This window comes from Podarcis bocagei (assembly GCF_964188305.1).
Source record: "Podarcis bocagei genome assembly, chromosome: 13".
Taxonomy (NCBI): domain Eukaryota; kingdom Metazoa; phylum Chordata; class Lepidosauria; order Squamata; family Lacertidae; genus Podarcis; species Podarcis bocagei.
The window spans coordinates 2,304,608-2,330,663 of NC_138138.1; the positions used below are offsets into that span (position 1 = coordinate 2,304,608).

The 26,056-nt window shown below is 51.1% G+C and overlaps 2 protein-coding genes across 2 annotated transcripts in view; both read left to right on the forward strand.

Annotated features, from left to right (window-relative positions):
• Positions 1–19,721, forward strand: part of FAM222A (family with sequence similarity 222 member A) — an 86,090-nt gene extending 66,369 nt beyond the window's left edge. The window contains exon 3 of the mRNA XM_081168566.1: positions 16,486–19,721. Within this exon, the coding sequence (XP_081024692.1) occupies positions 16,486–17,768 (1,283 nt within the window). The 3' untranslated portion in view covers positions 17,769–19,721. The remainder of the gene's footprint in view (positions 1–16,485) is intronic.
• The window catches only part of LOC308572488 (putative CENPB DNA-binding domain-containing protein 1), a 258,614-nt gene that overhangs the window by 162,820 nt on the left and 69,738 nt on the right, over positions 1–26,056 (forward strand). The gene's annotated exons all lie outside the window — the stretch shown is intronic.

Consider the following 26,056-nt stretch of genomic DNA (forward strand, 5'->3'; position numbering starts at 1 on the left):
TGTTTCTATTTTACTTACTATATGTAGGGTTTGGTGTCAGCGTTGCTCTTGCAGGTTCTTTGCTGTTCACTTGTATTCCTTTGGTGATGAAAGAGGTTGGGGCTGGCCTAGGGTGTGGCTGTTCTTTGTGGTTGGCTGTGGTGGTCTTTGTTTTCATGTGTGGGTGAGGTGGGTGGGTGTTTTGGATCAGGTTAGCCATATTGATTTGTATGCCGTTGGTGGATTTTTGTCATTGTCTTGTTGGGCTGTGTATGTGATAAAGGGGAGCCATACTGGGGTGAAGGTGTCTTTTTCTATTTGTCTCCATGTCAGTTTAAGTTTATTGGTTATTTTTTCTAGTAGGGCTGTTTCCCATACTATTTGGTACCATTGGTCCATGCTTACTCCTGACAGGTCTCTCCAGTGTCTGGTTATGATGCTTCTGGCTGCTGAGAGTAGGTGGGTTATGAGTTCTTTGTAGTGCAAGTGGGCATTATTGTCTTGGAAGATGTTTAGTAAGGCCAATTCTGGGGTGATTTCTAATACTTGTTTGGTTATTTTACTTATTTCTCGTATGGTTGTTGTCCAGAATAGTTGGGTTTTGGGGCACTCCCACCACATGTGGAGGTATGTGCCTGTGGAGGTGCATTTTGGTGAGGTTTCTGGGTGTATTAGTGCTGGTTTTCTTGGTATTAGGTACCACCTGTAGGTGAGTTTCAGAGTGAGTTCAAAGTGCTGGTTTTGACCTATAAAGCCTCAGGACCGCAAAAGCTCAAGGACCGTCTCTCCCCCTAAAAACCAACCCGGGCTCTGCAACCATCATCTGAGGCCCTTCTTTGTGTGCCGCCTCCATGAAAAGTCCGAAGGGTGGCAACATGAGAACGGGCCTTTTCTGCAGTGGCTCCCCTTTGGTGGAATGCTCTCCCCAGGGAAGTTCGCCTGGTGCCTTCCCTACACAGGCATTATTTTAGACATTCAAGTGATTAACATTCTATGGTTTTTTAAAATGTTTTTGTGGGAGGGGGAGTTGTTGGTGTGGTTTTGGTTTTGTTTTACTATGTTTTATCTGTTCTCATTTTGTGTTTTATTCTGTTGTGAACTGCCCTGGGATCTTTGGATAAAGGTGTAATACAAATTTAATATAACAACAACGAAGCAAGAAGAAGAAGAAGACTGTGACTTTTTGGAATTTATTAACGGTCGTTTTGTAAGCTGCCCTGAGACCCTAACCAAGGAAGGACAGGGAACCGATTGAACAGATAATCCAAAAGGCAGTCCCTTTCCCGCTGCTCCAGTCAGCCAGGGGTGCCAGCTCAGCAGCCAGGTATGGGAGGAGCAGCCAAGGAACAGAAACTGGTGCCCAGAGAATGAAGGGAGCTCCTCTCTTGGCACCATCTAGTGGCAGGGAGCTCATGAGAACAAGCCCCCTGCTTCTAACAACACCCGGCTCCTTTCACCCCCTGAGCCCCAGTGGGCAAGATGCTTCTCTGTTTACTCTGGCAGTAGCCCAATTGCTCTGGTCGTTGAGCAGGCAGATTCTCCCAGAGTTTTAATTTCGGTCAAAGCAAGTTTGTCAGTGTGAGGCTGGGCTGAGATGGGGCCGTGGGCAGGGCTTCCTTGCCACTTTGTGTGTTCTCAGGAGGTTGGGAAGTTGTGTGGGAGAGGGTGAAGCAGCAGCAGCCCTTCTTTGGAGGCCCCCATGCCAGCCTGTGGCTCTGGCGCCCGCTCTGGTCCTGCGAGGAGGGGGGAAGGGAGGGAGGGTGATTGCCACCTCCCTCTATTTGCCTTGAGCCTCGCAGCTCTTAGCTGCCAGCATCCAGACGAGCCCTTGCTCCTTCGCTGTAGCTTGAGCTCCTTGGGAGCCAAATCGCAAGGCAGGCTGACAGCTGAGCAGTGGGGGGACGGACCCCTTCCCTCCCCCTCCACAAGGGCCTCTGCAAGCGAAGGGGCTCCACGATTAACCCTGCCTTGTTCTCCACTTTGTAACTGATTTTGGGCACATTTTTTTAAAAAAAAGTATACGGTTAAAAACCAGGGTTAATTAGGCGCCCTGGCAGCTGGGCCTTGGCGGAGGCCATTGTGTGCCTGAATTTAACCGGAACTGGTTTCACAGCGTAGTCTGCTTTAATTGGTAACTGTTGTGAGTTTGGGCAGGCCGACTGCCGCCTCGCACAGGCCTAGCCAGCCTCCCAATTAGGGGCTTCCCCCTCCTCTCCCCACAGTAAGAATGCTTCTGTTGAGCCCTGTGGGGTGCCTTCCCTCCAGCCCTGGGCCGCTTAATCTGATATATACAATGGGCTGAAATTGGTGCGTCTCCTGGGAGCCGTCCTCATTAACCCTGACTCCTGTGATGTCACGGCATGTTCACTGCTGTTGGCGAAGGTTTCCTGGCTGCAGAATGTTACTCAAAGGCAAGGGCTCTGGGGGGAGGCGCAGAGATGGAGGGTTTTGGAGGAGGCTCCGGGGAGCCTCTGCATTTTGCATCTTGAGTCCAAGTAATGTGCATCTTGGCTGCTGGTCTGTGTAGTGTTAACCTTTTATTACGTAGCCCTTTTATTACATAGCCCTCTTTCTGTTTTGGGCCAAGTGCTTTCTCTGCGTAAATGCTCGCTCCTGATAGATGCTTTCCCTGCAATAATTTTGTTTCCCCTCAGTTCCGCTCAATGCCATCAGCTCCCACAGCAGCAGCTGCTTTTCCCCTGAATGGAGCTCCTTTTTTCCTTCACGTGGGTGAAGCCCACCAGACAGTCATACCGATAAATAGCTGGCCGTATTTGTCCCTGTCACTGAGGACAGGTGTAGTCAACTCAGCGACACTTTCTGAATCACTTCCAAAGCAATCGCTGAAACGTTTTTTGGTTGGGAGAATACTTTTCAACATTGCTGAATACGTTCCTGGAAAGTAGTGAGTCCTTGTTCGCTCAGCCCTTGTTATTGCTGCAAACCTCCTGGGCTGGGTCTTTGCAAGGGAGCGCCCAAGCATCCCTCTGGCACCTGAGCATTCACCCCGGGGGAAGGAGGCTGCTGTGGGCATCAGCTCTTCCATGCAACTCTCTTCTGTGACAGTGCATGTGCTCGTCAACCTGTCCAGGATACATTGCAAGTTGTCTGTGCAATCTGTGGCCGACTTCACTTGTGATGGTTGGGCCACAGTCCTAAACAGGAGTCCTGGGGGCGCAGCAATGCTTTTGAATGCCGGTTGATGGAACCCATAGTGGAGGAGACGGCTCTTGTGCCCAGGTCTTGCTTGCGGGTTTCCCACAGAAGAAACCATGGTGGCTACTGTGAGAACAGGGTGCTGGGCAAGATGAGCCCCCTTGGGCCTCATCCACCAGACTCTTCTCATGTTCTCCGTGTTGCTGCTGCGTTGCTACTTGTGCTGTACAATGTGAGAGTGTTCCAGACTTTGTGGGGCAGGGGCATTGCTTTTTATAGTTTGCCCCTCCATTCCAAAGAATGTAGAGTTGCTTGGCTGGATCCAAAGAGAGATCTAGTGTACAGACCACGGAGAGCCAGCCAGATGAGGGGGCCATGACAGCCACAGGCCTCTCCCATTGCTGGGTCTCCATTTCCTAGACTTACCAGAATGGTGTGAGATGCAGTCACACACTTGTGTGAATGTCAAGTTGGCCTTGGTGCACTTTGGGTGTGTGCATGGGGCTTGGCCTTTCCCCGCATTTAACCTTGACTTTGCCACCCTTCCTACAGCCCAGGGTGCCAAATGATGGTTGCACTCGATGACATCAAATAAACTCACAGTCCATGCCGTGTGTAGTTCAGACTAGATGTACCAAATTAGACGTTGACGGTCCATGGGCTGGCTTGGCATCCATCAGCTCTTCCCACCCCCAGAACTTCCTTCACACACCCCAATCAAGTCCTAAGATTTATTTCCCATTGCAATATTCCCAGATCTGGGCCTAGATCTGCCTCCGAGCCAGCCTGTTGGCCAATTTGCAGGGAGCAAAACACTCGCCTTGCTGCAGGCATAATCTCATAAGCCTCTGCTGCCATCCTAATGGCTTCTCCTGCCTGCCTGCAAACCGCTCTCCCTCCAGTATAGATTCGCAGAGTAATATAAAAAGCCATCGGATTATTACTGCAGGTGATAGGTTTTCCACTTACAGTAATAAAATACTGAGGAAACAAAACAATTTAAAATTCTAATAAAATTCAAAGCAAATCTTCAGCAGCTGAGGTGATTCAATTATTTAGCTGTTATTGAATGCAAAGATGGGGGATAGGGAACAGGTTGTGGGGTTGGGAGACGGGAGGGAGGACTGCTGGTTTGGGGTTTGTTGTCCTGGGCAGTGTCTTCTGTGCCAAATAAAAAGCACGGTCACGCCAGGGAGCCAGCAGCCAGTCGTGAGAGGTGAGCATCGTGGGAGGCTGGGGCAGAGGCCACAAAGGTGTGCCATTGGCTTTTCTGCAAGGAAAGGTCAAAGCATTTTGAGGCTTTAACCTCTTCTGGAGAAACAAAAGAACAGCTTTCCCCAACAATGGCACCCTTCTACTCTTTGGCACTCCATCTCCCATCGGTTGTGCTGTCTGCGGCTGATGAGAGTTGCAGTGCACAAGAGCTGCAGGCCTCTAAACCCAGTTTCCTTTATCCATAGATTCATTCATTCACTGCATTTCTGCCCCACCTTTTTCTCTGGGGAGCTCAAGGTGCGTGCATGGTTCTCTTCCTCCTATTTAATCCCCACAACAACCCTGTGAGGTAGGTTGGGCTGAGAGAGAGAGTGACTGGCCAGGTTCGCCCAGTGAGCTTCAGAGCTGAGTGGGGATTTGGACCCCGGCCCTCGTCTGACAATCACACCACCCCTGGCTCTCAAACCAGTGCCAGGGGGCAGTGAGAGAAGTTTTGCCCACCTGCAGAATGTTAGAATTCAGAGCCACCCAGTGAAACTGATTGGCCCTGGCTCAGGACAGACGGCAGGAAGGACTCCTTTGTGGGGCTCACATGGCATTGCAGGGGTTGGTCTAGAGTAGACGACCCTTTGGGTCTCTTCTGACCCTCCAATTCCAACTCTACAAAACATAGGACCCGTGGGGGGCAGCAGTTGAGGGTGCTGGGCCAGGGAGACCGGGGTTCAGCCCCCCACTCAGCCATGGAACTCCCTGAGCCACCTTGGGCCGGTCACTGCCTCTCCAATTAACTTACCTCACAGGATTGTTTTGAGGATAAAATAAGGACGGAAAAGACCCATGTATGCCACCTTGAGCTCCTTGGAAGAAAAGACGGAATATAAACGTCTTGCTGAATAAAGCTGCAGCCACATGTTGTGGTGGCTGTTAGCATTGGGTGTGTTCACAGTGAAGTTGTATGTGGCTTGGGGGGCATTTCACAGCGCTCCCCCACTTTTCCTCACATCAGCAGGGCTTCATTGGTGTCAGATTCATCACACCAGGAGGCATTGACAGGCCAGGGCTGACTCTGCCCCAGGCCTGCTTGTCGCCGTCAGAAACACATGATGCCCAAATGCACCTTCGCCTCTCCCCAAACATCCAGGAGATCTCTCCATGCCTCGTACTTCCAGGCTAGGAGGAGTCTGAGGTTGTTGAGTGGCTCAAGGGAGAGACGAGGCCAAGTTCCCTGAAAGTAGGGCTGCAAGAAGGGAGGGCGGGCTCCCATTGTGCACACACTCAGGTAGGAGCACACCTACCAAACCCTCAGCCCCACAGAAGGTTTTCACAAAGGTCTTTGCAACTTGGCTGGTGACCCTGTCCAGCACCTGAGTTTAAAAAAAAAAAAAGAACAGGATTTGCGTGCATCTTGGACAAAGTCATTTGAAGTCAGATTAAGAGCCCTGCCCTGGAAACGCAGCGGGTGCCCAAGGTGGGGGGAGCACAGCCTTGGGTGGCTTCAGAAGAGAAGTTCAGTGACTGTTTAACAAATGGCACCAGCAAAATGACTTTTCTGCCTAAATTTGGCTGCTGAAACGAAGAAGGCAAACCAGGTGCAGGTTTTTGTATGAAAGGGCTCCGAGCTCAGTTCAGTTCCAGTGCTGCAAACCCTTTGCTCAGGGGCAGCCTTTTCTTCCCTTCTCACTGGTCTGTGATCAGTAGGTTTTGGGATCTGGCAAGACAGAAGTGGGCTCAGCCCTGCCCTGCCCAATCCAGATTTCTCCCCCCAGGGTCCAGCGTTTTCCAGGCCATAAGACTGTAGAGTTGGAAGGGACCCCAGAGTCATCTAGCCCACCCCCCTGCCATGGCGTTTCTGAAGCCCCTCTGCCCGGACGCAGCGTGCCCCGGCCTTGGCTTAGTCAGCGCTCAGCCGGAGCAGATGGCAGCAGCCTCCACGGAGGAGCACCTGGTGCCTGGGCCAGAGAAGGGCTTGGCTGTGCAGCCGCTGACAGCTCCGCTTGCAAGAGGAGAAGGGGTGAGGGAAAGGGCAGGCCGTTGGTGCTGGCAACCGCGGCTGCGTGTCAAGGCGAGGCTGCCTTTGCATGACGGGTGACGGGGTGATTGGGGAGAGTAATTACGGCCCGTTAGAAAGCAGTAATTACTGCAGGGAGGGAGAGGCGCTTGCCAGCGGAGTGCAGGAGTGCGCCAGGAACCCTCTCGGAAATTGGTAGCTCTATAATTTTCCCAGTGGGGGTTCGCTGCGTCACCCTGAGATGTGACAACACATGGAATTTGCAGCTTGTCACAGCGAGCCCAACTGGTGTTCAGGCAGTGACACAGCCTCTCTCCCTGACCCCCCACCCTTGATCTGGGAGTGATCTTCCAGGGGCTGCTTGGTGCGTTTCCTGTGCTTGACTCGCGGTGGCAGAAGGCTGGCACCCAGTCTGGCTTGTGCCAGGGCAGGTGGGCACTGCAGCCCATGCACAAAGGGGCATCAGTTGCTGCATTGGGTGCAGGAGAGGAGCTTCCTGGGAATCTGTGCCTGTGGCTTAAGGGATCAGGAGCAGGGGGAGCCCCTTGTGTGGGGAGAGCTTTGGTGGCCCCTCGGGGGCAACTGACGGTCAGAGGGGCAGATCTTCAGTGCCCTTCTCAGTACTGTGTCCCTCCCTCCTGAAGGCTAGGGAAAAGCAAGCTAAATTATGCAAGTCAGTAAAGAACTATGGAATAAATTATGCAAAATCAGAGGAATTAAAGACATAATTTATTCAGGGTCATAGGGTTCAGCTCTTTTTGGCCCAGGATTTGGATAGCCTGGGAGTAGAATGTTAATAGCTTTTAGCCTGGGCGACTCACGACCCCAGCTTGAAATCCCATTGAAGTCAACGGGGATTTGAAAAGAGGGAATAAGTGCACAGAAGAGTTTGCATCGTTCACAGGCTCCTAAGAGCTGGAAGAGGGAGGAGAGGGGGGGACCATCTAGTCTGATCTGAAACAGACACAGAATAATCTTCACAATCCAGGCCCCAAACAGGGAGCCATGCACCCCAGTGAATGATGCCTGCAGAGCAAATGAACCCAGGCACCTCCGTTGTTCAGGTGTGGCTCTGCGGCTGTTGCTCACCAGCATTGTGACACAGAGCAGGAGAGCGGTTTGTGCAATTCCTGCCCCTGCAATGGGCAGGTCGCAGGGGCCGCAGCCGGTCTCTCCTCCTCCGTGCTGGGGAGGCCTACCTGCCCTCCTTTGGCTGTGGGGCTCAGAAGCGCTGGAACAGCACAGCTGGATCCTGCAGGGCACCACGGAGCTTGACCTTGCGGGCACTCGCCCCACTGCTCCCACCTCCAGACGGGAACCTTTCCCGCCAGCCCTCTCACTGGGAGCCATTTTCATTAGGGATTCTGCGAGTGTCACCAGTTAATTAGCGTCATGTTAATTGAGTATTTGCCATGCTTCCTCCTCCAAGGACAGCCGCGCTAGCATGGAGGGGAATGCAGATGTGTCGTCCGGAGGGTGGTTGGGGTGGCAGCTGACCTTGTCCTCCTCTAGCCCTGGGTCCCGGCAGCAGCCAGACCGCAGGGCAGACCCCTATCCGAGCACCGCCCTTGGGTAGTCCACAGTGTGGCAGGGCATTCCTGCAGGGTGAGCTCTTGGGAGAGATCATACAGAGAGCTTGGCTTCTCTGGAAGATGTTTAGGGCTCCTGGGGCTCTAGGCAATGTCTCTCTTGTGTTCTTTGCTCTGCCCAACAGAGCAGGGATACTGAGGCATAACAACCTCTTCACACGGCACATCATTAGACTATGGAACTCCCTCCCACAGGAAGTGGGGATGGCCACCAACTTGGTTGGCTTTGAAAGAGGATTAGGCAAAAATCACGGAGGAGGAGGAGAGGGCTCTGGAAGGCTATTAGCCAGGGTGGTCATGGTTTGCTTCCAGGGTCCGAGGCAGTTGCTGGAAGCCATGGGAAGCGAGAGTGTTGCTCTTGCTTGCAGGATTCCCATAGAGGATGGGCTGCTGGCCTCATCCAGCAGGTGCTCTTCTGATGTTCAGGTCAGGGGCCCACCAACTCCAGCATCCTGTTCTCACAGGTGCCTGAGGGAAGCCTGCAAAGAGGACCTGGGCACAAGATCGCTCTCTCCTCCGGCGCTGCTGCCTCTGACGATGGAGGCAGAACGTAGCCATTGTGGCCCGTAGCCCAGAATCCAAAGAAGCACCGGGTGCGTGTCGGGAAAGTGCAGAATGCAATTGCCTGAGAATCTCCACTTGCCTTACCTGAAGAGAACACAGTTCTTGCCCTTTTAGGGGTTGGGAAGGTTTGCTTGGATGCCTGTGGCCAATGCCTGCTGAGAAGGAAGGGGGCAGCAGTCAAGGGGTGGGACTTCACTGCCATGCGTTCCTCCTCCCATGGGATGGCGGCAGCGGAGGCAGTGGCATCCTGCTACTGCTAATTGTTGCTTGCAATTATCTTTGTACCCTTAATGTGCATTGTGACAAGAAGACCTCAAGGAGGTTACTGTGTTTGGATTTTGACATTGGAAAAGCAGTCGAGAGATGGGAGGAGACGAGGTCAGGAGGAGGGTTCGAGTTCAGCGCAGTGGTGCATGCTGAAGATTATTTGCAAATAAGGGATGCAAGATGGCAACCTTCTCCAACCAGGTGCCCCCCAGATGTCGGCCCCAGCCAATCTGACCATGCTCCCACCGTGAGGACTTTGGCATGTGCCCATAGGAGCTAACTCCTAGGGGTCGAGGTCCCTTCACCCCCCCAAAAAAAAATTGAGGGGGCCAGCCACCCCCCCAGTTAATAGGCATTGCCATTCAAATGGTGTGTGTGTGTAGCGTGTCATATTATGTGGGTTAGGGCTTACCTGAAACCCCCCCCTCCAATATTTTATTCTAGCTGGCACCCCTGTGTGTGTCCAAAGACTTCAAGGAAAAGGTGGCTTTGGAGAGGGAGGTGGAACTGGCCAGCCGTCATCTCTGTGATCAGATCAGCCTCTCTTTCCTGCCCCCCCCCTACCACAGTCCATAAGCACGTGGGCTGGTGTGGTGCAGTCCTGGGAAAGGCCAGGGTTCAAATCCACCCTCAGCCGTGAAGCCCACTGGGCCTCTCTCAGCCTGAGCTACCTTGTTGTGCAGATAAAATGGGGGGGGGGACCATGTACGTAGAGCACCCTGAGCTTCTTGGAAGCAATTAAGAAGCAAGTCTTTCTTTGGCCTGCCTCTGTGGGGCTCCTCTGGGAGGCCTCCCTTCCCCATCGGCCTGTGTTGTGTCTGCAGCCACAGAACCTGCCCAGCCTAGACAGACAGACAGACAGGCCATTTTCCTCCCTAAGTGATAGGCTTAGCTGGGCCTTTGGGGTAGACTATTGACGAGATATTGGCAGCCAAGGATCAAGTGGCAGCTGGATGTCCTGGGCTATATTTGTCTTGCTGGCTCGTGATGCGGCCGTAATCCTCACAGAGAGCGGTCAGGGTGAAGACACCAAGACGTGTCTTGCCTTGGAGGCCTCCAAAGGCTCCGAGGGTCACTGGCTCCGTTCCCAAAGGCAGGTGCTGCTGGGCGGGCCAAGGTGCAGGCGTCGGATCCTGGCTTTGGAGGGGCCCTTGAGCAAAATGCTCAGCCTCCTCTGCAGCAGATGCCTGGCCATGCCAACCCTTGGCGCCAGCCCTGCAAGGTGGGCCCCTCAGCAGCTGTCCAGGTGCTGCAAGCGGCTCTCCCACGAAATCATATAATCATAAACCGGTGGAGTTGGAAGAGACCCCACGGGTCATCTGCTCCAACTATTTATCTTGAGCATAAGGCACTGATAATGAGGAAGGCCGTCTCTGAATATGGGCGACGTGTTCACTTATCACGGTTAATAACAGACCCCTCCTCCAAGACAGAGGTCTGCCTCTCCTCTTTTGAGAGGGGCCACTGGATGCCTCTGCTCACAAGTCGTAGGGTCATCAAACATTCCTTGCTATTGCCTCCCAGAACCTGGTGCTCTTATTTATTTATCTATTTCGGAAGATTAATGCACTTAAAGCCATTTCCAAAGAGAATAAAACAAGAAAATTAGCAGTAAAAGCAAAACATTTGAAAGATAGAATCAGCAATAAACTAAAAATAGATTAAAAGATTCATCAGCATTCTACATGTCTGGGTGGGTTTATCTAAACAAGGATGTTATTTAGCAGGCTCTGAAAAGAGTTCAGCGAAGGCAGGGGGTTCCAAAGTGTGTGGCTGCTGCCACACTAGAAGATTGATTTCTAACAAATTGGGAACGTGTGTTATGTGGCACCTCACATCAAAGTGGGCATATTCGGGGTAAGGCAGTCTTGCAGGTAAACTGATCCCCAGTTGTTAAGGGCTTCACATTTTAATAGTAGCCCCTTGCACTGGGCCCAGGGGCACATTGGCAACCAGGGCCGCTCTCGGAGCGCAGGTGTTGTACACAGACAGGATTTAGCTTGCCATTCCATGCTAAGAGCTGCCAAGGGACAGGGGAAGTTGCTGGTTCTGAGTCAGACCCTCAGTTGTTCTGTTGTGTTGTATTGGGTGTTTTTTCTTCTTCTAATATATGTTTATTGATTTTTTTTTCAAAATGGCAACAAACAATAACAAAGAAGCAGAGGACAAGGACTGTGTGGAGCACATTATTGAAGTTGGAATAAAATGAACAGAAGGTTCAGGACACTTGTGCAGACGTCATAATAAAATAGATTCCGCTAAGGGACATTGGGCTGCCCTGCATGATGACATTTGCCGAGAGAAAGACAGTGGAAATGTGTCCCTGTTAATTCTCTTCAGCCTCCAAGTGGCTTTCAGTACAGTCAACCATGGCATCCTTCTGGAGCAGCTCTCCAAACTAGGGGTGGCTGGCACCGCTTTGCTGTGGTTCCAGTCCTACTTGGATGGTTGTTCCCAGAGGGTGTTACTTGGGGAATGCTTTTCAGCCCCGTGGAACCTTCAATGTAGGGTTCCGCAGGGCTCAATCCTGTCCCCCATGTTGTTTAACTTTTACATGAAACCGCTGGGTGGGGTTATCCGGAGGTTTGGAGTACATTGTCAGCAGTATGCTGATGACACTCAGCTCTGTTTCTCCTTTACATCTGCAGTGGAAGTGCTGGACTGGATGAGAGCCAACAAAGTGAAGCTCAATCCAGATAAGATGGAGGCACTGTTAGTGGGTGGTTCCCTAGACCAGATGGGTGGGAGACCACTTGCTCTTGATGGGGTTACACTTACTCAGAAGGAGCAGGTTCGTAGCTTGGGGGTCCTCCTGGATCCTCGAGGCTCAGGTGGCCTCAGTGGCCTTCCATTAGCTGCGGCTATGCCCCTATCTGGGCAGGGATAGCCTAACTACTATCTGGACAGGGATAGCCCAACTACTGTTGTCTATGTTCTGGTAACCTCAAGGTTAGATTACTGAAATGTGTTATGAGTGTGTTATGCCTCTGAAGACGGTTCGGAAACTTCAGCTGGTGCAGAATTCAGTGATCAGGTTGCTCACCAGAGCAAGATGGGTTGAGCATCTTACACCAATCCTGGTCCAACTGCACTGGCTACCAATTAGTTTCTGGGCCAATTCAAAGTGCTGGTTTTGACCTATAAAGCCTTAAATAGCTCAGGACTGCAAGACCTCAAGGACCGTCTCTCTCCATATAACCGACCTGGACCCTGAGGTCCTCCTCCTCCACAAGAGGTCCGGAGGGTGGCAACATGAGAACAGGACCTTTTCTGCAGTGGCTCCCCATCTGTGGAATGCTCTCCCCAGGGAGACTCTGGTGCCTTCATTATACACCTTTAGGCGCCAGGCAAAAATGTTCCTCTTTAACCAGGCCTTTGGCTGATTGGCACCCGATGCCCTTTTAAATGGGTTATTGGGTGGTTGTTGTTGTTCTTATTTATATTACGTATTTTGTGGGTTTTTTATCTTGTAACTTTATGGCTGAACAGTTTTATCCTATCTCCTTATATGTTTTGTTAACTCTGCTGTGTTCTAATCCATGTATACAGTGCAATTTTTCTATGCCAATAAAGGAGATTGATAGATATATATCTATCTATCTGAGATCAAGGGATGAAGGGTGGTGTGGAAATTTAATAAATGTAATAATTAAAATCATAAACAGAACATTAAAAACAAGCAAACCCACCATAGCACCTTGAATTGGCTACTCGTATTAAGTTGACACCACAGTTGACAGTCTGGGGCTCTTCTGGAGGGTCCTGGGCCTGTGTCCTAAATTTGTGTTTTACAAATTTAATAAACAATGGTGAAAATAGCCATAATTTTGGAAATCCGAGTCTCAGGTGCCCCATAGAGGTGGGTGTTGTTGGGGGCCTGTGCAGCACCTTCCTTTTACCTACAAAGTACAGGAACGTCAACCCTACAACATCAAGAGGGCCTCATTTTGTAACCTCTTAAAATCCTCCTTGTCTGAGTTGCATGCTCAGACAAGGCAGTATCCCACCTCCTCTCAATTCAAACCCCCCACCATGGAGGCTTCTGCGCATGGTAGTGCAGACCTAGCAGCTTCTTGCGAACAAGGAGGGGGTATTATTGTCATCTTATTTTATTATTTATATCCTGCCTTGTTCCCAACGGACTCAAGGCGGCTTATAGATAAAATCAAAACAGCTAGAAAAAACCACACAGGAATCGAATTAAAACTATATACACACGATCTGTTAAAACACTACAATAGAAACATTGCAGCACCAGTCCTTTCCTAAAAAACAGCCTAATCCTGAAAGTCTGTTGAAATAAGAAAGTCTTATTCCACAAGGAGGGAGCCAGTCAAACCTCTCCAAGGAGGGAGCTCCAAAGTCAAGCAGCAGCCACCACCGAGAAGGCCCTCTCCTGTTTCAGTCACTTTCAGTGGCCAGGGCAGTTAATCCTGGGTCCAGGGCCAGAGATGGGTTTCTTAGCACAGAAGGGTCCCCAGGGTTTTATGCAGGGGCCTTTGATACGCAGGGGATGCAAAACGGATGTGCAGAGCACTGAGCTGCCATCCTTTTCCAGGGACACCAGGAATTTGTGTCATGCTTTAGAGCAGCTTCCCCCCTCCCTGGTGCTTTACAGATATGTTTGTCTCCTGTCAACACTTCCCTGCTGACTGGGGCTGAGGAGATGTTGGTGCAAACCATCTTCGAGGCGTGGCATTTGAGAAAGCCACTTAAAGTCCGTGCTTCTGAGATGTTGCCAGCCAGAGCTTGAAGGCAGCAACTTTCCCCTGCTTTGATATCCCTGGCACCTGGTTTTTCTGAGGTAGGCTGCCTCGGAAGCAGAAGGCTTTATCCTTTGTTATCACAACTCATAGCTCTTGAGAGACCAAGAAGGCTGATCCTTCCCAAAGGATCCTGGGACAGTTGGCTGTGTAGATCACTGGTGCCCAAAGAGGGTGGTGGGATTACCGGGGACGGGGGGGGGGGTGCTAAGAGGCAAGAGGGTGGCAGGGGCACTGGAGGTGTAAATGGCTGTCAGGCTTGGGAAAGTTGCCATCACTGGATCAAGTTCATCAGTTTTCTTGATTTAGTTTCCATTGGATTTTCAGCAAATCCTTAGCGGGTTGTGCAGGCCACTCTTCTGAACAGGGGCTTTTTGTAGGATTGGGGGTGCTGGGGAGGAGCTTATGGAACCAGAAGCACGGGGGGCTGGGGGGAACCCCTGGTTCAAATGCCGCCGTGGATCTAGCTCATTGTTAGCTCTCCAGGTTAAAATGGGTGAGCATTTGGACACCCCCCCCCCACCTATTTGGGCTTCCTGGTTTTCCTGGCTGTGGTGGATCTGCCGTCCTCAGAGCAACAGCAGGACGTGGCATCACCCTGCGTGCAAAATGTGTGTTTGTCCACGTGCGCTTCACTTGAGCAGCTGCCCCTCCCCCAGTCCATTAATCGCAGGCTTCCATTAAAACACACCGCAGCAGGTCGTTTGAAGAGCGAGGCGAACAGGTTCACTGGCCATTTCCCCATTACATTAATGTTATGGGCTTTTTACAGGTGTCTTAAATAGACATTGTTATTAACGAGTCTATTAAGTCAATTAAAACCCAGTCCTTTGAGCTGGATTTAATGTAGCCACTGGGAGAGATTGGGGGGAGGGGCCAGAGGTATTTTTGGTTTCCTGCCATGGTGTAAGGAGCAGCCGGCCATTATAGTTTCTTTCTGCTCCTCTGCTGCCGAAGAAGACAGAAGCCGTGCTGGGGGGGGGGGGGCAGAGCGGGAGGCCTGTGGAATTCTAAAAGAAATTCTCTGACAAATACGACGCTGTCTTCAGAATTTCTGTTCCTTTAAAGGAGTGCAATGGAAGTTTGTCAGGATTAGGCCGAGGGTTGGCTGTCCATACCAGATCCATTTAATAGATTTTCAGGAATAAATTCTTCTTTCTTTCTTTCTTTCTTTCTTTCTTTCTTTCTTTCTTTCTTTCTTTCTTTCTTGTGTTGTGTCTCACATCCGTCTTTGGAGATATGCCTCTCCATTCCTGGGAACCAACTTTTCATTTTCATTATTATTATGATTACTGTTATATATTGGATATATCTCACACCTCCTTTTTCTCCAAGGAGCTCAGGGTGGGCTGCCTAGCCCTCCCCTCCTGGGTCCCCATAAAAACCCTGTGAGGTTGGTTAGGTGAAGAGGCCAAGCAAGGATTTGAACACATGCATCATGGAATACAAACCTGCTTTTAAAACCCTCCTGCCTCTTGTGCCCGCGGGAGGGCGCCGGGGGCCGACGCAGAGCAGCAGCACAGGCCAAGAGGCCGGGGGGGGGGGTCCCTCAGGTCTGCCTCCCTCCCTTGGTGAGCAGGAACCGGTCGAAGCCCCGAGAAAGACTTCGCATGTTGTTTTTAAATGACTTGGGAGCAGCTCTCCCCGTTTTTCCGCCCTCTCTCAGAGGCAGCCTTTTCAAACACCTAATTTATTCCATCTATTAGATAGATTTTGTAGATTTAATCATTTTCACAGTTGGTGGCTCATTGGATACTCAAGATAAACTCCAAATGAAAGTATAATGGGAACGACAAATGAGTTTTTGCACCAGAAATAGCAGAAATTTGCTCAAGAAGGGAGTTTGAGAGGAGCAAAATATATATAATTTCTCCTTCCGCCCCCCCCCCTTTCTTGGCGCTGCCTTTTGCTGACTACAGTAGGTTACCACAGTTAATTTCGCCAGTTTTGTTCATCTGTAAAATTGCATAAAAGTGACATTTTTGTGCTCATTATAAGAAGTGCTGATTTATAGCTGGTAAATGGAATCCCCCTCCCTTTTGTGTGTGTGTGGAGCTCTCATAGTAGCGTAAAGCACCCATGAAATTGCTTGTATAATGTAGTTTAAATCCAATCTCCGAGAGAGATTCCCTCCCTCCCCCCTCCTTGGCTAAGGAGATGTTTCCTCTCTCCACACCAAGTTTATTTAGGCTGCTTGGAGAATGGGGGGGGGGGGTCATGTGTTTCTTTTGGTTGCTGTGGTCCACTTCGGAAGAGTGAGCCAGCTACTCATAGAAATGTGGAATTGGAAGGGACCCTGGAGGATCATCTCCTCACCCCCTGGACCACCGGCCAGGCTGGTGGGGGCTGGCGGGGGCTGGCGTGGTCTTCAGAAGGACGAATCTGCCGTATATGTAATACAAAAAGGGCAAAGCACATTAAAAGTACCTGGAGGTTTCAGTCCTTCCTGAAGCCACAAATTAGGCACAATCTTCTCCATTATCCCAGAGTGAGGGGCACCAAGCATCCAGCCTAAGATTTTGGGCTGTTTCCAGCTGAGTTGCAATAACTGTTTGAACTGATTCTTCTGACAATACAGTGGTGCCCCGCAAGACGAATGCCTCGCAAGACGGAAAACTCGCTAGACGAAAGAGTTTTCCGTTTTGGAGGTGCTTCGCAAAATGAATTTCCTATGGGCTTGCTTCACAAGACGACATTCGCAAGACGAAAAAACCACTAGACGAAGAGAATCACAGAACGGATTCTTTTCGTCTTGCGAGGCACCACTGTATGTTGACATTGGTATCATCCGGAAATATTTGGCAACATTAATTTTTGACAAGCAATAGTTGGTTTACGGAGAGAATAAGCCAATTTTGAAGGTGTTTTTTTAAAAAGCAATTTATTCGCGAAATAAAGAGGCGAATGCCCACTTAACGCTGCTGCCTGCCTTTTTGTGTCCTAGGTGAAGTCATGGCTCCCCTGCATTCCCCGCGATACCCCAGCCCAGCTGAACTGGACGCCTACGCGCAGAAAGTGGCCAACAGCCCCCTCACCATCAAGATCTTCCCCGCCAACATCAGGGTCCCACAGCACAAGCACCTTAACCGGACAGTGAACGGGTACGACACGACGGGGCAGCGCTACAGCCCCTACCCTGTGCACGCCAGCGGCTACCAGGGACTGCTGGCCATCGTGAAGGCTTCCTCCTCCTCCTCCTCCAGCAAAGGTGTGGTGAAGAGCACGGAGGGCAAGCGGACTAAGATGTCCCCTGCCCACGTGGCCGTTGCCCCCTACCCTGTGACGAGCACTTTAGCCCCAGGCCCCTCCTGCGCAGCGCAGCTGGGCTACCACAGCAGCCAGAAGCAGATGGAGGCCCCTGCGGCCCCCAACGTCACGGTAGCCACCTCGACGATCCCACACGCTGGCAGGAGCCTGGCGCTGCCCCAGTCCAACCTGCCCTCCATACAGAACATCATTTTCCAGATCAATCAGCAATGCCAGGCGCAGGCCAGCCAGCCGCTGTGCCAAGGGGTAGTGGTAGCCAACCCCAGCCCCGCCAAGCACAGCGCCACCACCGCCGCCGGATTTGCCACCATGGCGACGGTGGGTGCAGCCATGGCGTACGCGGGTGCCGTGCTGCCTGACTGCCGCAAGGGGGCTGAGCTGGTGGCAGGCTCCCACCCGGGTGGTGGGCACCTTGGTGCCAAGGCCAGCCTCTACCCCGACGGCATGGACTACCTGCTCTGGCAGAAGCCGCAGCAGCAGCAGCAGCTGCGCATGTACAGTGCAGGCAGCGGGGGCGGGGGCGCCGTCAGCAAGTCCCCTGAGGTGTGCGCCGGGGTCCTGCGTGCCTATCCCATGACGGGCACGGCCGACAAGGTGAGCTCGTCCCCGTTGAACTGCGTGGGCATGCACGGGAACTTCTCAGTGGGGCAGTACTTTGCTCCCCCCTGGAACAGCATCCTGGTCACCCCCAACAGCGACTGCTACAACCCCCCGGAGCTGGCCAACGGGAACCGCGAGCTGGGCGTCCAGCCCTCGGACGGGCTGCCCAGCTTGCCCAGCAAGACGCTCTGCAATACCTCTGTCCTCAGCAGCAGCCTGCAGTCGCTGGAGTATCTCATCAACGACATCCACCCTCCGTGCATCAAGGAGCAGATGCTGGGCAAGGGCTACGAGACGGTCTCTGTGCCGCGGCTCCTGGACCACCAGCACGCCCACATCCGCCTGCCCGTCTACAGATAGGAGCTGCCGGCACTCTGCTCTGAACCTGGAGGGCAAACCGCTTCAGCTACGGACCCCCCTTTCCCCCTGCTTTGCCCTCCCCAGCACCGCCAGGGCCCAGACGGCCGCGGCAAGCAGGGGCCCCGAGGAACGCAGGCAGAGGCAGGCAGCAGCATCCAGAGACTCGCTGGGATCATAGAGCTTCGGTTGTGCAACCGGCTGCCCTGGGATGGAGGAAATTGCTTGTCTATATAGCTCAGAAGTTTTTGTTTCTATTTCTTCAGAATGTGAACAGGGAGATGCTGTCCAATTTTGCTGCTAATCCAGGGAGAGAAGGCTTCGCTGTGTGTGTGTGTGTGTGTGTGTGTGTGTGTGTGTGAGAGAGAGAGAGAGAGAGAGAGAGAGAGAGAGAGAAGGGGCGTGTGAGTATGAGTCTGTGACCAGTTGGATTTGCATGTGGAGGGGTCCCTTTCCCCTCTCCCCAGAAAGAAGTTTCTGTCCTGTGCTGAGTTCAAGTGGGAGCTTTACGTGCATCACGGTGAGGGGGTGGGCGGGAGTGGATCGAGCCCCTTCCCCAGCCTGCTCCTAGGAATCCAGGTGGCTTAGTTGTGTAGCTTTGCCTACTTTCTAGTTGAAGTCTGTAACTTGCACTGTTTCGATTTAAAGCTAATAATTGGGGAAAGGTGTGAAGCCTATTTAAGGAAGGAAGAAGAAAACACTTGAAAAAAACTTGAAGCGACTTTTTTGTTTTGTTTTAGTTGAATCTACTGTACATTTCTGCGTTTGGCTGCTACACAACGGAGTCCCTCTGCCCTATGTCAGCATAGCCCTAGGTGATTTTTTAAAATTAAAACCTTACATTTTATTGTTATTGTTATTGTTATTAATATTAATATTATTTTTAACGGCAATATTGCATTGCCTGTTTTTGTCTGGGAAGCCAGCCTATTCAGCCAGGATGTTGTGCTAGAAAGAATGAGAGGCCATATTGGAAGGATTGTTCCCCCCCCCAGCCCCTGTTGGCCATTCATTTTGACTATTTCTGTCTCTTTCAAGCCCACCTGTGTTGCACCTGCCTGCGGATGCACAATTTGAAAGGGCAGAGTCCGGGAAAGAAACAAATTTACCTCTGAAATGTCACAAGCAGAAGACTTGCTCCATTTTTGTTTCTCCCCAAAGTTAATGGGATCGGACCCACAAGGGCCCATGTGACGTCATGCAATAGGTCCCCCTGCAGCTTGGCTTGTGGCCCGTGGTTTTTGCATTAGGTTGGACCCAGGTCTAAATCAGGTCAGAAGCGTGGCTGGGCGGTGGGACAAGTGGGGTTCGTAAATGATTTCAGAAGAATTGGAGGTGAGCGTAGATTTCTCCTCAGCCCAGCCAGTGTCGTGTCCATTACACAACTCCTCCTCGCCTCCACCTGCTCTGATCAAGTTGCAGGAGCCTTATGGGTTCTCAGACAACACACGCTGTTTCGTTGTTGGCAGCGTCTACTGTTAGAGAGGCAGGTTGCAGCTGAGAGGAGTAGGACTAATCCCATTGAATGCATCCAGTGTGTTGTGTTTAGTTTTCCTTTCCAGCATATTTGCTTACTTTAATTTCCTTTTTTTAAAAAAAGAACTCTCCAAAAATATTCCTTCTGCTCTTGTCATTCAACCCATGTAATTTATGTTTTAATAAGTTTTATTCAAGGGCCCTGCTTTGCGGGAATCACAGAGGAGTTTCCTCCCTCCCCTCCCCACTGTTTAAAAGAAGGAAAAAATAAGAGTGGCCCAAAAGGGGTTGCGCTCTGAATATAGAGGTACTGTGTCCTTAACCACCTGTTCCAGCACTAAGTGCATTTACAAATCTCTGAGAATGTGTTTTTTATATGAAAAAGTGACCATTATATTCTACTGTGAGAAGTGCATTGTGCACTATATTGTTTTAAAAATGAGAGAAAACAAAAAGTTGGAAAAAAAACAGCAAACGATGTCTCTGGATGTTGTCTTTCTTTTTTCTCTACCCCCTCCCCCATCCACCACCCCCACCCACCACCAAAAAGAAAATTAAACCTGGGCTTTCACTGGCTGTCTGGTTCTGGAATTTGCTTGTATACCTTTTGCTCTCCCTTCCTGTTCTTCAGTGGGGGGGGGAGCAGGGCAAGTCACACAGAGGGGGGGACCCCCATGGACCCCTGGTGGGAGTGCCCTTGGCCACGCGGAGTTCCTCCGTCCACAGAGGAAGTTTCCCACCCATTTCAGACGAAGAAGCAGGCCTGCCTGGGTCTCCCGAGACACACGTGGTGCTTGAGGAAGCACTGGGGAGCCCCACAGCCTCCCCAAAGCACATGGGGGTCCCCAGATGGGGAGCAGACAGCTTCTGCCCTTACTGACCGCAGGGGAGAGCCAGATCACCCCAAGGAAGGGGGCTGAGGATGGATCCTCTGTCAAACTTCTGGTGTGTCAGATTTCCCCCAGTGTGTCATTTTATTTGGAAATGAGTCTTCATAAGGAAGTGTTGAACTTTTGCGGGGAGGGTTTTTCTATAACTTGATTTATTGACATTCTGAAGATTTGTACGGCATAAGACGTCACCCCTCATTTTTTAGTTTTGCTGTTCCCCTCATGTGCTCCCCCTCTCTAGTCATGCAAAATATTACCACACAATTTGGAAGCCATGTTTTCTTCAACATTTCCTAATCCCCTTCTCTTTCTTTTGCTTCTCTTAGCTGTGCCTTGCTGGATTCAGCATTGACCCCATAATTAAAACACTGATTTCCCTCATGTTTTGCACCAGATAAGCTTGCATTGTACTCCTCAGAATAATGTGTAAATTAGAGGAAAGTGTCAACACTGAATGCTGAGCTGCCTCTGCTAGTGCTGCCACCCCTGTTCATTGTTTTGATGAAAAAGCAGAAAATAGATGGCGAATTCTTCAATGATAGAGGTCCGTCTACCACAGTTTTACCACGCCAAGGAAAATTTTATAATGGTGAATTATTACAAAACAGTTTTCTCTCCCTCCTTGTGGTGTTATTTCCCTGTAGAAAATGATCCCCCAAACCCCTTTTTCCGTTGACTTTGGGACATAGGGCGGCTTTTATTTATCTTCTGAAAGGATTAAGAGTCCAGAGCATTTCCTTGGCAACCGCAAAGGTCAATAGATAATTTATATGATGCATAAGAAGTGGAGCTTTTTGCCAAACAGCAGGACTCTCTATGCCGGCTCTTGAAGTGGGTTTTCAGATCCAGCTGGTGGTCTGGATATGCGCCCCCCCCCCCAAGACACACAGCCATGTCGTCCTCTTAAAAAAAACCTTGTGCTCCTTTTCTTAAGACAAAGACCACAAGCTTCCTCCCCACACCCCAATACACTTTCTCTCTGAGGTGAATTTATCTCCTGTCAGGAAAAGCTGTGATGGAGGAATGTTATTTTTTTGTCTGGGGGGGGGGGGGAATTGGCCAGCAGGCTCCTTCCTTCTTGCTCCCTGCAGGGTCTGTCCTCTGGGGTTCCCAGACAGCTGAAACAGCGCCTTCTCCCTGCCATGACCCCATCCGCTGTGGGCGAGGGGGCAGATTACTCTGGCCTCGCAGAAAAGATTTCGCGCTTGGGAGGCTGGCAGGACTCTCGCTTCGAGGGCGAGACTTTCCCATACTGCCTCTCGCTTTTTCATCCAGAGGAAGAAAGTGGCACCTCTTCCAAATAAAGACCTCAGATGGAAATGTGGCAGCACCTAAAAAAGGGGGTGCACTTCATGGTCTTTTAAGCTGAAAAATGGGCTCCTGGCTGAAATGATGCGCAAAAGCCCCAGAGGTAATTTTGTTGAATCGGGGCTTCCATGGCTGATCCTGTGAGGAGGGAGTCTGGTGCGCTCTCTTCATTTCTGTTTACTTGTTTTTATGCCGTGGCCTTGAAGGGGAGAGACTGGCATGGATGAAAATATGTGCTTGCTACCAGGAGAGGTAGGCTTTGTGTGATGTCTTCTCCTCTCCCCACATGAGCCTCCCAAATTCCCAAGCACTCCCCTTTCTTGGAAGAGGGGTGGTGCTGCTGTCAGTTTGACTGCTCACACAAAGGTTATTCTATATCTGGGCAACGGCTGCGCCTGTGGGATGCTCCTCAAAATTGCCTCCATTTGTCTTTCCTTGCACACATAACAACCTGTCTTCAAATTTCATGCTCTGCATGGAGAGGGGAAGGCAGATGAGCCAGGAATCCTGAGAAACGTAGAGTCTGGGTGTCCCTCTGCTGGCAGAAAACGGCTTCAGACTTCTTGGAAAGAGGGTCAGAACATGGCCCAGGAAAACAGCGCATGCGTATGCCACCACTTGACTGCAGTCGGAGCTGGCAGGGCAGCTTTTCAAAGGCATCTAGTTAGATGCTGTAAGAGCATCATGTGTACTTGTGTCTGGGTCTGGTCAGTGCCTGGGTGGGAACTGCTTCGGGTTCCATGACAGAAGGAAGGTGGGCTATAAATGTAAAAGATGAGAGAGAGAGAGGATCAAGCAGCAGAGAGATGTCCATTTCAACAGTCACACAGGACGGCATGTCTCTCCCACCAGGATAATCTGCCTTGGCCATTGCCAACTTCCCCACTGGAGATGGCAGAGGTAATGGCAGGAGGAACACAGGAAGGTGCCTTGCACCAAGTCGGACCCTGGCTCTGTGGAACCTGGTTTTAGAAAGCCCTGCCTGGAGATGCTGCAGGGGGAGAGATGGACCTTCTGCATGCAGAGCAGATGATGTACCCACTGAGCCGTGTGGCCAACTATGCAAAGGATGGGTGCTGAAAGTAGCAGTTAGCAGTGGTTCAGGCCAAAGGTCTATCTAGATCAGCCTTTCGCAACCTTCGCCAGACGTGGTTGGGCTACAGCTCCCATCCTTCTTACCCAGCATAGCCATTGGCCAGGGATGATGGGAGCTGTAGTTTGAGAACATCTGGCGACCCAAGGTTGAGACAGGCCGATCTAGTCCCACGTGATCTTTTTCACAGTGGCCAACCAGATTTTTCAACTCTATTTTGATAAATCTTATATCTGTTTTTTATGTAATTATATATATTTTTATGTAAAGCGCAGAGAGGTTTTGTTCGCTTAATGGTCTCTGTCGAGAAGCAGGACAGAAGGGCCTTATCATGTTGTCCAATGACAGGCATTCAGAGGCTGATGTATATAGAGCCAGCACGGCTCATTGCCATTGGTAGCCTTGCCCCCCGTGAATTTGTCTTACCCTCTCAACTATGCACTGTGTGGTTTGGGCATGTAGAACACACACAATGCATGCCAGAAGCCTGATGTGACACTTGCTCTTAGGTGCATGCAAAGTGCTTTGTCCACATGCACACCATCCCAGCAGTGGCAGACCTTAGGGTCTTAAATTCCACCGCCTCTTGCCTTCTACATCCTAGCTGCGTCACCCCTTGCAGAACCCCCGAGGCTCTGTGCCCAGCGGACTGAACTCTGCTAAATCCACCTCTGATCCCAGGGTCAAGGGAAGGGTTTCCATTGCCGTGATTAACCCCCTTGCCTCCACTATGGGAAATGTCCCTGGATCCCAAGCAGCAATTTGGCCAGACTTCTTCTCCTCTAGAAGAGGTCCCCTCCAAGGACAATCTCTCAGCAGGGAAATCTGATTCTCTTCCTGCCCTTGTTCCTCCCAGATGCATCAAGCAACCCACTTCCTCCTCCACCTTACCAAGTAGGAACATTTCAAGGCCAGCTGGGGGGAAATGGCTAAGCCTTGTTGGAGGGCCTGCGGATCTCACTAGCCGGGGTGCAATGGGGAAGTCTCTCATTTCAGCAGTTGCTTTTCATGCAGCCCATAGAGGGGCCAAAGGCTTCCTCCCTCACACTAGGAGGACACAGGACCTCTTCCAGTCCCACTCTTGCAGCCTAAACATGGAAGAAAGGGCAGCCCTTTAACTGCTGCACTTGGATGCCAGGCCAAGAGTTGTGCCACGGAAAGGTTTCTTCCTGCTGTGGTGGCTGAGTTGAGAAGCACCATGGACACCCAGCAAAGGACATCCAATGAAGCAAGCGCACCAGCTTGCCCCCGCAATTGTGGGGGGCGCTGCCAGGCGGCGTGGGCATGCCATGTGCACACACCATGCAACATGCTGATATCACGCGTGCTCTGACTTTGCTTGTGGGGAGGTGGAGAATTTGCACATGACTTTCCCACATCTCTGCATTCAATTCCCCAGCTTCTTTTACTTTCTTATTCGCTGTGATTCCTGCCTTGCAGGGGGCTTGACCAGATGACCCTTGAGGTTCCTTCCAGCTCTACTTTGAATGTCTGCTCTGCTCCGTGTTCAGGAGACCCAGCAGGAGGGAATGCTCCCCAGGTGAGAAGGGGAGGTGTGGGACCCAGGCTAGCCCTTCTGGAGGACGCAGGAGACAGAGGGATTATGGCCTCCCCCCGCGCGCCTCCTGTAACTCCGGCTCCCGGTGTTTCTCTGGATATTTATGGCAAGCTGGGAAGGAAGCGCTCACTCAGTGGCACTGTAGCCACCATGACAGCCAATCAAGGGAACAAAGAAGGATTGGCACAAGGGGGAATTTCACTGAGGCTCATGCTACGGGGGGGGGGGAGAAGGAGGGGGCTGGGGGAGAGAAATCAGCGCAAGAGATCTGACTGCCTTGTGGCACGTTCAAATTAAATTGTCTTCAGGAAAAATATTTGCTTAGATCTTTTTTTTAAAAAAATGTCAGGGGGAGAGAGGCGAATAAAAGACACGTGGAGGTGCTGCATTCTGCGGAGGAAACGGGGAAATGGAGGCTGGAGGAGTTTCTCACGGCCAGAGACAGCCACTTGGTTCAGCGTTGCCACATCAAGCGCTGTGAGCCAAAGCCGCGCTCGCTTGGCCCAAGCTGGGCAGTAAGAACAGCTGGCAGGGGGGGGGAGCAGCTGCTGGGCATGCAAAGAGCCCTCCACCCCCTTCAGCCCCAGGTGTCTCCAAGCAGGGCTGGAAAGGCTCTTTGTCTGCAGTCCTGGAGAGCCGCTGCCAGTCCGTGAAGACACTGCGGAGCTGCACCAGAATAAGGCAACTCTTTTTGGGGAGCAGCTGCTTGGCATGCAGAAAGTCCCCGGGTCGACCCCTGTCTGCAGTCCTGGAGAGCCGCTGCCAGTCAGTGTAGACAATACTGAGCCACACAGCCCAGTGGTGCATTGCAGGAGGTTGGACTAAATGACCCTTGGGATCCCTTCCAACTCTACAATTCTGTTCTATGAACTTCCCAATTTCATTTTTTAAATGGAAATATTTATATACCTCTATCATAAAAATATATCAGAGCGATTTGCAACAGTATAAAAATAAAAACAGGAAAATTTTACAGCCTCTCTCCTGATTCAGATGTTATGGACAAGCAAAGCTGTGCCTCAACATCAGCATCCTGGTGTCACCTTGCTCCCATTATTTCATTATTTAATTTGTTGAAAAATAACTTGTATCCTTATACATACATTCCTGAACACTATCTGGTGCTAGCAATGTGCTCCCCCCCCCCCCCGCCCTGTCTTGCTAAATGCTTCTTCCCACAGCTTCCCAACAGATGGCCAAGGGCAGAGGATGGGCTTCCAATTTTGCCTCATACAGGCAGCAGAATTACACCGTTCCTCCAGTCAGCAGGGTGCAAGCAAAGCACTATCCCCTATTGACTCCACAGGGTGCAAGAAAATGCTCTCTTCCGGTGAAGCTGCATGGTGCAAACCAAGAAAGGAACAGGCTCAGTACACCCACCTGTCACACTAAGAGAAAAAGGATTTTGCAAGGGGCCCTTCCTTCTGTGGCTGATAGAAACAGGTGATGTTTATCTGGTTCTGAGACAGGAGGAAGCAGCAGCAAGTCTCTAAGGCTCTGGACTCTTAAGGGTTCAGCCAGCCCAGCTGTGCGAATGAAAGGCTTTTTCTCTTTCTCAAGCAGGAAAGCAGGTCTGTCCCTGCAGTGGAAAGACTGGGCATTTCTGATCCTACAGAAAAGAAGACGGAGAACACTTTTCTCCAGTTACATTTGCAGAATGACATCTGATTTACTGTGGGATCAGCCTCTGAGCTGGGTCAGTTCCTTTGCTGCCTTGGGTCTCACTTCTGGAGGGGGCCCTGGGGACGGGAGAATAGGCCTGTAATGAATCTCCTAGAAGAGGCAACCCAGGTATGATGAAGCTGTCCTCTGACCCTATAAATTCTGCCAGGCACTGCATTTCATCCTTCTGGCAAGAAAAACTAAAGAATGAAGGAGGGAGGGAAGGAAGGAAGGTGAGCAGGCCTGTCTGGATCCAGGTTAATGCTGCATGTACAAGGTCTTGGCCTTGGGCTTTTACGTTAAT